Raw genomic sequence first — 15,542 nt, 5'->3', positions numbered from 1 at the left:
CGTCAATTTTGTTAAATTAATGCGGCCCGCGAGTCAAAAAGTTTGCCCACCCCTGACTTAGAGCCTACAAGAAGAACCACTGAGTTTGAGTATATTGATGGACATCCAGTTATTGATGGCTTGAAGACAGTCAGTAAGGACAGTATGGAGGGGCTGTTGAGGAGGGCTTAGTTTAGAAAGAGATCTGCACTCAAAAAATTAACGTTTAGCCTCAACAAAAAAAATCAACGCAACAGTTTCCATTAGTTTTTCTTAGTTATGACAACTTCATTTGAAATTGCTTTAAACCAACAAACAATATTGCATTGCACAAATTAGCTTTTCCTCTTCACTCAAAGCTTATTTTAAGTAATGCTTACTGAATAAAAGTTTTTAAGTTCGTAACTCGAAAAAATATGCTAAGTCAACTGACTTAATCATTTTAATCAAAGTAGTTTAATTATTTGTTGTCTACTTAATTATAATAACAATACACACAGCTTTTTAAGTAGCAGTAACTTTATATATATATATATTATGTGTGTGTGTGTGTGTGTGTGTGTGTGTTTATTATGTTACCAAGCTAATTTTATTAAGTCATGGCAACTTGAATTTTGTTTTAAGCTTAACAACAATAAAATTTGAGTTTATATGACATGCTAAATTAACTTCACGTAATAGCCAACATTATTATTTGAACATAACTTAAAAAATAAAGTTAGCAACTTAGAAAGTTTATCTAAATCAATTAATTATTTTTTTTTACATTGCATTTATGTATTAAATCAAGTGGTGTCAACAGATACTCTGAATTACTTTTTAGAGTGTGGATGTCATCAGCATAGCAATGAAAGTGGATGCCAAAAGAATGAAAAATGTTACCAAGGGGAAGAGCATAAATGATAAAAAGTAGGGGACCGAGGACTGAACCTTGAGGGACACCGTGAGTGATTGGTTGGCATGAGGATATGACATTATGACCTTGAATAAAGTGTAGGAATAAAACCATTGGAGGGCTGTGCCAGAGAGCCCAATGGAGGCTAAACGATCCAGGAGTACAGCGTGGGAGATGGTTTAGAAAGCTGCGCTAAGGTCAAGGAGGACGAATGGAGAGAAGACCCGAATCAGCTGCAAGGAGGAGGTCATTGGTCATATGAATGGGTGATGTTTCAGTACCGTGATGGGGACCACAACCTGACTGACAGGGCTCCAAGAGATTGTTAGTTGGTAGATGGTCCTGGAGTTGAGCAGCAACAATGGTCGCTTGGAGATAAACAGAAGGTTTGATCTTGGCCGGTCGTTATTTAGAACATGGGGATCAGACCGGGTTTTTTTAGTATTGGAGTGACTGAGGCCATTTTAAGAGAAGGGGGAATGGTACCGGTAGACAGGGAGAGACAGAGACAGAGTCCCACACGGAGCTTGATGCCGTTCCACTCCTTTCCTGTAGGTGGCAACAGCATGTCTTATTAAGCCAGTCCTCCCTAAACAATGTCTTCCCAGTGGAAAGCAGCAGCTAAGATATGTGTGTGGATAGAATAATATAATTAAATATACTCAAAGTTATAGACGAAAGTTGTCCATTTTAATGGAGTTGTTCCAACTGGTCTCTTAACGGGTGAAGGTGCACTCCTCGTCGGGGGCGTGGCGAGTGCAACATCCGGGTACTGAGAGTGCACTGTCGTACATCCGCCTGGAACGCACTTAATGCACTCAAAATGCTAAGACACACAGCCTCTGTGCTAAAGCCAGCTAACTTCCTAATACTAGTAACGTACTAAGAAGCATAAATAATACAGCTTAACGTCTTTGTTTGGGGTACAAGCTTCTACTCAAACATGACAAAAGATAGTTGGAGTGGTGTTTGTTTTGCTAAAAGTGTGTGCGTGTTGACGTTACCTCCATGTTAGCTGATAGGCTGTGGAGGGCCGCCATGTTGACGTAGCAGGAAGAGGTTGGTGCTCGCCCCCTCGGCGTGGGACGGGCGCCTCTGTCACACACACACACACACACACACACACACACACACACACACACACACACACACACACACACACACACACACACACACACACACACACAGTAAGAGACTTGGACGGACGCACAGACACAACAAGCCGATCTTCCACCGCCGAGAGCCGAGGACCGTCTTGGATCGGATTCTCCCCTTTTTGCTTCTTGCTCATGCGGGCACAAGTTGTGGACTACACCCGGTAGAACTCCCTGGTCTTTTTCGGAGTGCCTTGACGGTAAGAACTCTTACTGATTGTACCTGGTGCTTATTTGTGGTAGCCTTTCAGCCAAAGTGTCCGGAATTATGTTTTAAGATTTTTAAGATTAAATGATTTAATAAGATGTTTTAACGTCCCATTCTAATGCGCCGAGAGTAGTCCGTCTCGTCCCAACAATGAACCCCCCCTCACCTCAACACGACTCCGCGCACAGTTGTCTTTTATTTTATTTTTTTACCATATTACAGGATTGTGACCGCCATCATTCATCTCGTCAAGTAACAACAACAATAATAATGGTAATAATAATAATAACAGAAAGAGCGTGGATTGGGCGAGTAGTGACGTCACCAACGGACGCGCGTTACAAAGGGCAAAGATAAAGCAGCACCTTTGGCACCAAAATATACTTTCTTTTATTCTACTACTATGAAATACAATTGACCCACAACTGCCACTTGATGTTTGGCGTTAATAATATTTTCCTCGTGTACTGTATGTATATATATATATATATATATATGTATGTAAAGGATACTGTATGCAGTAGAAAGTGCAGTACTACTGTTAGTAGAGGACTTGATTTAATCCCAGGCAGATGGAAAGGAAGGCAGACCTCTCTTGAGGAGCAACACACACACACACACACACACACAATTATGTAACTTGGAAGGCAGACGAGAATCCATCCACATATACTCACAGCACCTAGAGTTGATGTGTTTTACAGCACGCTGCACACTTTTAAGGTACCGAGTACACAGGATGCTTGGGTGGCCTTAGTGTGCGCCTTACTAATGATCTACATAACAATACATTTTATAGACTGTTTTTCTTTAAAAATCATGAGCCCACCAAGGCAGTAAAAGAGTACATTGGCTTTTAAAGTCAAACAATTAGGTCTATAGGAAAACCTCAGGCAAAGCATCAATGAAGGAAAGCAGTAAAAAGTATATGTATACATGAAAACAATGTTCACCTTACATGAAAGCGGTGAGGAGACGCACACACAAGCACCCTAGCATGCTAAACTCAGTTAGCGTTGTCGGTGTTTATTACCATTTCAAACTGTACAGTTGCGGAGGAGGCGGTTTAGTGTTTAGACCAGGGGTCAGCAACCCGCGGCTCCAGAGCCGCATGTGGCTCTCCAGCCTCTTTGTTGCGGCTCCCTTTGCAATGCTTGAATATTTTTTAGCACCCGTGTGGTGAAAATGCACGTCTTTGTGAGTTTACAAAAATCCAACTTTGTGTGAGACCATGAATGCATCCTGACTGAGTTCTGACTGGTGACTGAATGAGCAGACAGGATGCTATCCAGTTCTCTCTGACAGGTTAACATGAAGGGAAATGAGTAATACTTTGAGTTATTTGAGTTATTAATTATTATTAATGAGTTATTTGACGATTCTAAAAAATAAATTAGAGCTCATTTAAAAACAAAAGTTTATCTCCAGTACTAGCAAGAGTACTCCAACTCGTCTTTTTTTTCCCCTCCAATGTTGTTTTAAACATACAACGTTTTGCGGCTCCAGGCTATTTTTCTTTAGTGGGCAAGTGGGTGAAATGGCTCTTTTCATAGTAAAGGTTGCCGACCCCTGGTTTAGACCGTGCTCACACTTTTTCAGCATGCGAGCGACTTTTAAAATGACCGAGTCAAAATGATCTACCCACTACAAAAATGCAAAACATCTATTTATTTTCAAATGTATTGAGGATTATTTGTACGTACAATGTATGTTGATGTACCTTACATAACCAAATGAGCCAATATTGCAAAACACACATAATTAACTATTAACATTTTTTGTAATTACCTGAGTTTACTTTGATGACTTGCACTGAATTGAACCAGCCAGGGATGCATAGTCCGGACAGTAGCTGCTGATAGCCAGCCTCAAGCACACTTTTAAATGTTTATCAGTCATGGATAATATCCGTATAATATTCCATATCCGTATGGAAGTGATATGTTTTTTGCCTTTTTACTTGGTCCAGTTTTTGCCTTTTTACTTGGTCCAGCTCCTTCACTCATTTTAGTGACCATAAACTTTAGCGAGGGCTTAAAATCTCGCAATTCGCCGACTAGCTTAGCACTTTGCATCGTTGTTTACGCATGAGCGGTGACCTAAAGGTCAAAATTCAGTTGTCATCTGACTGGTTGTCCTGTATGTCAATCAAGTAACGGGGATGGATGATAGGCTGACATCGTAAGTTCTGCTGCACTTAGAGACGTTGTTTGATTTGATTGGTCGCCCGAAGGGCAACATTCAGTTGTCATCTGAATGGCTGCCCTGTATATCAATCAAGTGACGGCATTGATGCTGGGATGATATTTTTTTAATGTCACGCCGCGATCGACCAGCGATCGACCAGTACCACCTCCGCGATCGACCGGTAGCTCGCGATCGACTTAATGAGCACCCCTGGTTTAGAGATTTTGGCTGTGTTCGAAACCGCATGCTAACTACTACATACTTCCATGCCCATACTATCCATACGGTGTACTCAATCCATCAGACAGCATGCAAAGCGTTTACACTACAGCGTACTACATGATAACCCACAATGGATTGCGTTCTTGCCCGAGTCGAAATCAACAGGCTGAAGCTGACTTCACTTTCCCTGTAAACTCTTTAAATACATTACTTTATTGAGATTTTTAAAAAAATAATCAGGCGAGAAAGTGGCCGTTTGGATCCTGAGTGTGCCATTTATTTGTCCAAATACCAACCGTTTACAATTTAGTTCAGACGAATTCGACAAAATTTAAGGTAGTTTAAGCTAGCCGAAGTGAGCAACGCACTTCACTTCACAAAACCATCGTGATAAATCACTGCTTTTACTTTGAAAACAAGAAGCAAAGAACTCGCAATATATCTTGTTTGACACCGCTGTTTGGACTGATCTTGTCCCGGTGACATCACGTTGCGTTGCATCCTGGGTAATTTAAGTGTGAGTGGTAAGCTGACGATACTTACTCAACATTTCTGGCGAATGCAGTATGCATCCGGGAACGTCTCGCATAGTGAAGACACACTGCATACTCAAAAAGTTAGTATGAGTAGTAGGTAAGTAAAGCGGTTCCGAACACAGCCCATGTGCCACAGTTGAGCGGTCCGCCAAGTAAATCCTTCCCCCCCACGAACGTCACTTTTCCTCTCCATGACAGCATTTCATTCATTTTATTGACCAATAAAGTTTGCCATAGCACACAGTCATCAACTGGCTTGTTTATATTTCTCATTCATACCCATATGTCATTTTCCTGCTATACTGCTCTGTAAAAATATCACCCGACCCTAATAATTAGTAGGGATGAGCCAGATACTCATTATATAATAACGACTTTCCGATGGGGATAATGCATTTTGCCGGATACGAGTATGAAAGGAGTACATTTTGTCATTATTTGTGTTTAAAGAAAATGCTCATTATGTATTCACTAGTCACGATCTGTGATTGATTGGCCAATCACAGAGCGACGCCCCTCCCTGGACCACAAGCAGCAGCCACAGAGGAGCTGAGCGGTGCGTCATTCTACACGGTGCAATTGGGAAGTTGACACTTGTCACAATGCCCCCGCTTTATTAGGTTTACTTTAGCTGGCCTCAATTTTGGGTTGTATCTAAAGTGATGCGGTAAACTTGTTCCGTAACAGGCACGATGCACGGCGCTGTGCAGACACTCAACAACCCGATTAGGGTAGCATGACCGTTTTTTTCCCTTGAAATGGGTTTTTACTTTAATTCCATGAAGTCCTCATAAAACAGGCATGCTACCTACAATATAAGAATTTTGTCCATTTTCAGTTAGCGAGTCCCCGGAGAAAACCCACACAGAGATGGCCGAAGATGGAATTGAACGTCGGTCTGCGCGCTAACCACTCGACCGCCGTGCCGCCAGATTCCAAGTTATTTTCTCTCAATGTTGAATGTATTCTTGTGACATACTGCTGATTGATTTATCCAGTGAATGGAACTGTAGTACCTGGGGCCGTTTAGAAACAACCAAAAAGGCCCCCGGGCTGCTGGTTCAAGTTGTGTTTATTATTCCTGTGTACAGTATGAAACAACGCTTGTTGCCCTTTGACCCCCCCCCCCAGCCAAAGGTTTGTCATGGTGGGCCTGGCCTCAGGTTATTGGTCAATAAAGACGAGAAGCAGACGATGAGCCGTGTCAGCCTCCCAGTCGTCGGTGCAGTGAGGCTGCTGGCTGGCTGCCCCATGATCTCATCATGCTTTGCTCTGGAAAGAGCCAGTACGTACTGGCTTGAATGGGGTGGAGGGGGTGGGGGACGCTGGAAACTCCCACAGACTTGTCATGTACTTTGTTGGCGGGGTGATCACTACTATTGTGCTTGCTACGTACATTTCAGTGCAGGGGATGATGCTAGCTTGTTGCTCCACGTCTGCTGCTCATTTGAAAAGAATAAAGTCATCAGGCTGCGCATTGGCTCTCCAAGGACGCCAGGCGCTAACGTTTAGCATGGGGAGATTTCTTGGAAGTGCAAAAAGACAGCATGCAAGTTACTGCAGAGAAACCCACTCTGGGTGTCCCTGGGTGGAAACCTTTCTATGAGACATGGCTCCATTATTTATGTCAATGAGTTACGTAAATGGGATATTTAAAACCTGATTATGACTTTGTAAATACCATTATTAGAGCCCTGTAGACATGAAATAACAGCCCTATAGTCACTTTTACGCCACTTTATTTATATCAGGTTTCACAGGCTACAGGGACATAACCACTACTAGCATAGCCAGTGGGCTAACTAGTTAGCCTCTCCAGTGTACTTATTCTAAACTAAGAAGGCGTTTTGAATGCAGTGGGGAAGCTGGACAGAGAAACCGCAAACCTACCACTTCCACAGGGAATGAGAGGGAAACTTTTTTCCACTCCATATCGGCCACCAAGATAACCCTTTATATTTATACCGTATCTTCATGAACCTGAAGCTTTGAATAATGGTAAACCGACGAGGAGTCATCCTACATGGAGGATCTTTGATTCCAGTCTGATGCTGGCATCTTCTTGTTGGAATGCTCTTTGTCCTGCCACGGTGCTGTGGCCATTTCATACCACACTCAAAGGCAAAGTTTAACCTTCATCAGACAGCAGTAGCCTATGGACAAAAACATGTTCAGGTGCACTTGTAAATGTGAGTTTCATCCAGCCATTTTCTATGCCACTTATGCTCATTAGGGTGGTTGGAGCCTATCCCAGGGTACAGGTGGTGGAGTTGCATGTCAGGAGCTGATTGTTTCCATTCATTGGCTTAGCCCCCCCTTGGGAAGCCGGCATCTGTTGGTCATGCCTGGTGATAGTAGTCATGAACCATGACATAGCATGGGATGGCCGTGAGCGGTGAAAAGGACTGTCCATGCACAGTGCACGTGGTGGGTTCCGCCCATGCCTAGAAAGGTCTAAACGTACCGCCAGCATTTTACATCCGCCTCTTCCTGCTTTGAGAACATAAGCTACGCCCACGCAACATAATGATAGCAATTTGGCAAACTTGAGCTTGAAACGTTAGCTATCACCGAATGTATAGCCCAGGTGTCTGTGAGTAGGTCTGTTGGCCCCCTGCTGGGGCTCCAGACAGTTTGTTTCCATGTGGTACATTAGTGTTGCCGAGCATGTGCCCTGCAGTTCTCCACCAAAGTGCTAGGGAGCAGTGTTCTCTGCTGAGTGAACTATTGGCTTCCTGTGTCGCTAGTGAACAATGGCAGCTGAAGACACACAGGGAGGGGAAGAACAAGACCTTCATTGCAAATGTTGATCTAAAACGTAAGGAGAAGAAAAGGCTTGAGAAAGAGAGACGGGCGGCAACTGCGAGACTGGATGTTGCTGGTTCTGTCCTCTCTGCTAGACTGGATGTTGCTGGTTCTGTCCTCTCTGTGAGACTGGATGTTGCTGGTTCTGTCCTCTCTGCGAGACTGGATGTTGTTGGTTCTGTCCTCTCTGCGAGACTGGATGTTGCTGGTTCTGTCCTCTCTGCGAGACTGGATGTTGCTGGTTCTGTCCTCTCTGTGTGACTCGATGTTGCTGGTTCTGTCCTCTCTGTGAGACTGGATGTTGCTGGTTCTGTCCTCTCTGTGTGACTCGATGTTGCTGGTTCTGTCCTCTCTGTGAGACTGGATGTTGCTGGTTCTGTCCTCTCTGCGAGAGTGGATGTTGTTGGTTCTGTCCTCTCTGCGAGACTGGATGTTGCTGGCTCCGTCCTCTCTGCTGGACTGGATGTCACTGGTTCTCTCCTCTCTGCTGGACTGGATGTTGCTGGTTCTGTCCTCTCTGCAAGACTGGATGTTGCTGGTTCTGTCCTCTCTGCGAAACTGGATGTTGCTGGTTCTGTCCTCTCTGCGAAACTGGATGTTGCTGGTTCTGTCCTCTCTGCGAAACTGGATGTTGCTGGTTCCGTCCTCTCTGCGAAACTGGATGTTGCTGGTTCCGTCCCCTCTGCGAGACTGGATGTTGCTGGTTCCATCCTCTCTGCTAAACTGGGTTTTGGTGGTTCCATCCTCTAGTGTTCTTTCTCTACCTGCTAGCTCAGCACACCCCAACTGCTTCACAGTAAATACATTTCGTTGCAAGCATGATAAATGTCACCCCAGGGAGGGGTCATGACATGAACCAACTGTAGAGTATATTATTATTATTTACAACCATCTTTATTGGCTTGCAGCGCATTCTACAAACCCACCATTTATTCAGATGTGGACAGGGTTTCATTCTGATGTAGTTTTGGTGTTTCAGCAGCTCGGTTAGTTAATTCAATGACTTGGCCCGGGTCCTTCATCACCCCCCCCTCCCCAACCCTCTACGGGGGCCTCACATGACATGAATGCTCTCCCTTTGCAAAACCCCCATGGCGATGCCCACACACACACACACATCTGCGCACAACCCCACCACTGTCCCCTTAGCAGGGAAAGAACCACCCCCAGTGCCCCTCAAACCAACCTCCAAGCTTGTCCTGCATAATCTGATCTGGGACCTGCTGGACGCCATGACTTTGTTTCTGTCCAATAAGAAACTCTCATAAAAATGGATTTGCTCAGACCTTTTTGGGAGGCTAATGAGGATTTTATGGCCCAGAAAGGGGATAATTATCTGTTTTGTTAGCTTCCTTTTTGGCCCGAGTGCAGCGTGTCAATGTATCAGCATGGCGGTATAGCGACATGTCAACGTAAAAGCGTGGCGGTCTAGCGGCATGGCAGCACGTCAATGTAGCAGCGTGGCAGCATAGCGGCATGTCAACGTACCAGCGTTGCGGCATGTCAACGTCAAAGCATGGCAGCATAGCAGCGTGCCAGTGTAGCAGCCTAGCGGCACGGCAGCCTAGCGGTACGGCAGCGTAGCGCCATGGCAGCGTAGCAGGCCTCCCAGTAAACACTTTGTCCAGTCATGCAGGAGTAACAGCTTTATAAAAGGGCCGCTTGGCTGGAAAGCAGAGAAATCATTTTGCAGCCTGACACTTTTTTGTACACCCCACAGTCAGGTGGTGCTGGGGAAAGTTGCCAAATGAGTTTTGGAGCAGGATTGAGAACAGCTTGCCAGTGAATGACGGCTTCACTGGGCCGTCCAAGCGTGCCCGTGCCCTGAGGCTCGTACACGCCAACTGGTGTCTTGTCATCATCTGTTTGAACGTGAGCCCCCCACATACTGTATGAAGTGCAGTCATGTTTGTACATACCTGACACCAACGCTCCAGCAGTCACCCGCTAGACCTGTTCCCTTATGAGTCACGCCCATTCCAAATGTTTCCCTTCATGACCTGCCACAGATACTTTTGCCTTGCGTCAGACCAAGTTTCTCCAGACAGAAGTAGGACAGGTAAAACAGGTAGTGCAGCAGGAAGTACAAAAACAAAACAAAACATTGCTTGTGGTTGCCACATGCTAAATATATCATAATGCTTTGTTTCATTGGTTCCACACCCGACTGAAATAAATCCATTTCCACTAAGAAGGATTCAATATGAATAGATGGAATACTTCATGTTTTTGTTGTGGACAGCGTACTTCCTGTGGTGGCTATTGTCTCGTCATTGTTGTAATGGTGGCTTTAAACAACTTTACACTCTCATTAGCCAATATAGCAGAGATATAAATAGGCCTTTCAGACGTTTGTGTTCCCTGCAGGGGGGACCTTAGTGTCAGGTGGACAGGAAGTGCTGTTGGGGGGGTCTAAGTTGGGTTTTAGCTGGTCATGGATGATGCCCCCCTGTTACCTTTATGATGATGAGGTTGTGTTATTGTGTGATCATTTCAACCGACACAAAGTGCCTGTTCTGGCGACACCTACTGGCCAATGTAGACTACTACCATCATAAGTAGAATGTTTACGCTGCTTTGTATTTGTATCGTAGTTCACAGCAGGGGTGTTCAGTCCATCACTCTGTGACGTTTAGCTTGGACTTGATGTTTTTCAACAAACACCCCCCCCCCCGGAGCGCTCCATCTAGCGTGGGAATGTGAGCTGTTCTGGGCTGGCCGCCGGTCAACTGGTGACAATTGAAATTGTGCTGACGTTTCTGTCAGCCATTGTCACCCCGCTGATAGCGGCCAGCCTCATTTGCATGTCAATGTGGGCCCACAATGGAGACCTTCAAGGTCACATAAAGCCCAGGTTTGTCTGCTCCGAGCCCCGTCACCAGCGTGGGGGGTGTGGTTGTCCCGAGCGGAGTCACAGCTACGTTGGGAAGAAACGAAATCAACCGCCGGCAGGCTGGAGCATCGCCGGGGAAAGTCGGTGCCGGATCACGTGATGCCACTGGCTGTGACATCACCCGGCGGGCAGGCGACACGAGCCGCCCTGAATCGTTCATGGTCCTGTCACCTCATCAGCGCCTGAGACAGGTCACGTGCTTACGTAACCATCTGGCAAGCTCACACCACCTCATCATCATCATCATCTTTCATTTTCATTCTTTGACCTCATTTGCGCTCATGTCACCCAGCAGGCCCCCAGTGAGGGCCACATTTCAGGCACCTTGGCTATTTAGTAAAGCTCTGCTCAGACGGTATATACTATATATATCTATACATACACGGTATATACTCTACATCAGGGGTCTCAAACTCAATTTACTTGGGGGCCACTGGAGCTAGGGTCAAATTAGACAAATTATTTTTTTCAGATTAAAATTAACAAAGCATTATTAGAGCCCTGTAGACATGACACAACTATAGTCACATTTATACTTTTTTATTTACAACATATTGCGCAACTGCAGGGTCTTGAGACACATGCTAACTCGCAAACTAGAGCGCTAGCGACCTAAACGGTAGCCTTCAAGTTATTTCCTTTAAACTTAAATAGCCAAAAACTTACCACTTCCACATGGATAGGGAGGATAACTATTAACAGTTATTTAACCTTTAACATGAACATTAATCAAACGTAATAATTTTTTCTGGGTACATGATACCATACAGCATCCATGTCAAACTTGCACGGGCCGTTAAACATTAAACTTTCACATCAAGGCAGGGCCTCAAACTAGTGTCCTGCGGGCCACATTTGGCCCGCGGGCCACGTGTTTGAGACCCCTGCTCTACATAGTTCACCCCAGCCTTGGCATGAAGGTTGTTTTATTTCTCAATTCTCTTCTCCTAAGTAGGACCTGATTTCCATATTTGGACTTTATTCTGGTGTTACAACTATTTCCCCACAAATGAATATGATATAGATTTGGCATTGCATTTTATTTATATTTTCTTTAATAGTTGAACTCTATGCTACCAGGGATGTTATCTTTCCTCCTAGTATTACCAGTTCATTGTAATAAAAAGTTACTTGGTAGTACAACTTGGTTTTTCTATTGCAACGCGATACTACATGATGATTATTATTCCTCATTTCTTGTTGGGAAACAATATTTTGACATAATTGTTAGGAATGACAAGCCAGAGGTAAATAAAGGCTGCAGGTTAATTGATGTGGAAGCCATGCAATGACGTAATCGCCTTGGTTCAATAGTTGGACAGCAACGCTCCTCCAGTGGGCTGATGTCGCCCTCTGGCGGCCGCTGCTTGTGAGTGCTGTTAAAGGTGCAGATGGTGTGTTCATGCATGAAGCAGGGGCAGTGTGGGAGGAAGGCTGACGTGGTGCGTTCAAGGGCTGCCCAACGAAGTGACAACTCCTTTCCTTCAAAGGTCTTTTTATTGCAGATTAACCAAAAACAAAACCCATGTCCCATAGATCCTTTCCCAATCCACTCAATTAAGTTCATGTTGTCCTCCTCAAGAGTCCTAGTTCCCCATGGAATGTCCATCTACGGGTACCCTTCCTGGGAATAGTCAATACCTGGAATGTCAGTGGTCACAAAGCTTCATCAAAAACGGTAAAAGAGCCTCCTTATGTACACCCCAAGCTCGGAAAGTGATCATATTATGGGAATAAAGTGATCATATTATGGGAATAAAGTGATCATATTATGGGAATAAAGTCATATTATGGGGATAAAGTCGTGATATAAGAAGAAAAAGTCTGAATATTATTCACTAGCACAGGTGTGCAATGTATCTGTGGCAGTGTCTAGCTGGACGGCATGATGATGTGACATTGTGTGTGTGTCCCTGCACAGGTGGATGGAATTGGCAGGAGGAGGACGGTGATGGCCACACGCTCGCACCTTCTTTGACAGAACCGTGAAAAAGCATCTGAGCGTCCCAGAAAAGCGACCCACCTCCTCACCGGGCCGGTCCGCCATGCCCATCCTCAAGCAGCCGGTCCACTCCCAGCCGTCCAAGCGGCGATCCCGGATCGACCTGACGGCGGAGATGATCAGCGCCCCGCTGGGGGACTTCCGCCATACCATGCACGTGGGGCGAGGCGGCGACGCCTTCGGGGACACGTCCTTCCTCAGCACTCGCTCGGGAGAGGGCCCCGACGGGGACGCCAAGAGCGGCTCTCCGCGTCCCAAGTCCGGGCTTCTGTCCCGCACCTTCCGAGGCAGCAAGCGCTCCCATTCGGTCAACCGGGGGGACAAGTACGAGTACGCCGCCGTGCCCTCCGCCGGCTCGGCCAACTTGGTGAAAAACGCCATTTCCCTGCCGTACCTCAACCACCAGGGGGGGAATGGAGGCGGGCGCCTGGCAAAGAGCGTGTCCTCCAGTCCCATGAAGAAGCTGGAGGAAGTGGATACCAAGCCGGTGAACGGTGCCGTCGCCATCGCCACGTTTGACGCTGAGTTCGACGAGCGCAGTTTTGGCCATCTGGGCGACTTGCCGCCGTCCGTGCCCAAAGGTGGCGGCATGAAGCACGCCGAGTCTATGATGTCCTTCCATATTGACCTCGGACCCTCCATGCTGGGGGACGTCCTGAGCGTGATGGAGAGGAAAGACAACGAGGATGCGGACCTCGGCTACGAGGAGGGCAAAGGAAGCGAAGGCCACGCCTCGCCGTCCCGCATCCCGCTCATCGATGACGATGACGCGGAGGAGCGGGCGCCCGCCAGGCCGCCCCGCGCCTTGTACAGACATGAAACCGTGGAGGCGCCCTACACCCCCGAGCCGCACGCCCGGAACCGCCACCGCAGCCCAGACAGCTGCTCCGTGTCCAGCGACGGCTCGGCCACCCAGGAGAAAACCCTGCACCGATTCCGCCGCGACGGCGACACGGACAGCGCCAAGTACAGCTCGCCACACGGCGACGAGGACTTCTCCTTCATGGACGACGAAGACGATGAGATCAGAGTCTGAGACCTCCGCCGCTTCCACTCAGAACACTAACCCGACACATACGCCAACGTCGGACCACAAATATGCGCCTTTTTTGACTTTCCTCTCTGCGTGCTTGGATGGGATGGGACTTGGAAAGCCCTTTATCCACCCCATCCCTCTGACCTTCACCTCACCTTCACAACCAGGCCTTCACTAACACCCGCAGACGATTGGCTGGCACTGCTAGTGCCATCCACGCGGCGGTAAAGGATGTGACATTTCCATAATGGAGGCCAGCAGTCCAGTCAGCCAATCAGAAGCCAGCGACTTTTCCTTGGGGGTCGTTCCCGGGGTCACGTGATGCCACCTCGCTGGCTGCAACATTAGGTACGCCGACGTCCAGCTTTGGCGACAAACACGCGTTTCCATTTCCTACGCCATCCGAAATGACAACCTCGACCCGTTTGCATCCAAAGGAGTTGCTTTTCTTCTGCTCCAGCTTTGCAACCACATCTTTCCATCTGTTGGCCATCACGGCACGCTCTCGCTGCTGTATCCTGGACGTCACGACTCGGCTTTTCTCCAGCTCTAGCTGCTGTTAGCTACAGCCTAGCCTAGAAGGCAGTAAGCTAAGTTCCTTTAGCTTTGGTGGCACGACAGACTTAGAATGATTGGAAAATGATTGATGTCAGCTTCTACAACCACAATCGGGGGGAGGGGGGGGGGTGTTTTTGGAAATATATAGAAATAATAATGCAATATATTTTTGGATTATTGTTATTTTAGGATTTGAATATGTTTTTTAGGGGGGAATCTGGTCTCCTCCAACTCCAACTTGCCTTTGAAAATGCATAGAACGTATCCATGAAGTAACGTTTTTATATGAAAAGTAGTGTCTGGATAGTCTGACTTGTGTTCCCAATGATGTTGCCGGGGGTGCCTGATGTCGTGTCAGATGTTTGTGCATCCAGGATGTGTGTTAGCGGTTGTACGGCTACCAGGAGCGCCGTGTCATGGTCTATTTTTGGAGGTCAAAGGGCCCAAGATGACTTGTTGGCGGATGATTCCAATCCTTGGCTGGCGACTTGATTCATCATCATGCAAAATTGCACCAAAATGCTGTGAAAAGCCTCTCAGCTGTTCCTTTGTTTCCTGCGTGAATTTGCAATAAGCTGCCAAGTTGTCTGCGAGGATATGAGTCCAAGCAGAAGCGAGCTGGAAGATGTTTGGACGTTTCCTTCTATCTTCCTTCCTTCCTTCCTTCTTGCAATAAAGCTGCTGATATCCAAGCGGGTGGTCTTCTTCCTCATCTCAAACATCCAAATAAGCTTTCCCTCCAGTGGGGGGTCACAGGATGCGACTTTTCATCATAAATCATCTTCATTTGGCAAAAAAGACATTTTCAAAAATATGGTGAAAATAAATGATTTTCTCTCCAATGTGTCCTCCTGCTGCCACTAAAATGCCACATTTGTCCTGGGAACATGACACCTTTATTTTGGTAATAATCACAACATCCATTAGAATCACGTTTTTGACTTCATTCTCATCAGGTTATGGCTGCTTTTTACATTTCTGTCATCAGTTTTACTTATTTTCCACATTCCAAAAACAAATTGATTTGGTGTTTCATTCACTCATTCGTTCATTCATTCATTCATTCA

General features: G+C 46.3%; 1 protein-coding gene and 1 long non-coding RNA gene across 2 annotated transcripts; one reads left to right on the top strand and one right to left on the bottom strand.

The window, feature by feature from the left end:
- Window positions 1-1,210: 1,210 nt before the first annotated feature.
- LOC131126303 (uncharacterized) lies at window positions 1,211-2,486 on the bottom strand. Its single transcript, XR_009129138.1, has 3 exons — window positions 2,403-2,486; window positions 1,879-1,969; window positions 1,211-1,672 (listed from the first exon to the last, which is right to left on the bottom strand). It is a non-coding gene; the product is annotated as an uncharacterized LOC131126303 (long non-coding RNA).
- On the top strand, window positions 1,689-15,167 carry cdc42ep4b (CDC42 effector protein (Rho GTPase binding) 4b). Its single transcript, XM_058068670.1, has 2 exons — window positions 1,689-2,228; window positions 12,801-15,167. The coding sequence occupies exon 2, from the start codon at window positions 12,925-12,927 to the stop codon at window positions 13,915-13,917; it is 993 nt and encodes a 330-aa protein (XP_057924653.1). The 5' UTR covers window positions 1,689-2,228; window positions 12,801-12,924; the 3' UTR covers window positions 13,918-15,167.
- The last annotated feature ends 375 nt before the right edge of the window (window positions 15,168-15,542 follow it).

The sequence above is a fragment of the Doryrhamphus excisus genome, chromosome 3, assembly GCF_030265055.1.
Source record: "Doryrhamphus excisus isolate RoL2022-K1 chromosome 3, RoL_Dexc_1.0, whole genome shotgun sequence".
Taxonomy (NCBI): domain Eukaryota; kingdom Metazoa; phylum Chordata; class Actinopteri; order Syngnathiformes; family Syngnathidae; genus Doryrhamphus; species Doryrhamphus excisus.
Note: the sequence above shows the minus strand (reverse complement) of the source record. Positions and strands in the feature narration are given on the sequence as shown.

Coding starts and splice junctions, on each gene's coding strand:
- cdc42ep4b (XM_058068670.1), top strand. CDS start 12,925: ATGCCCATCCTCAAGCAGCCGGTCCACTCCCAGCCGTCCAAGCGGCGA.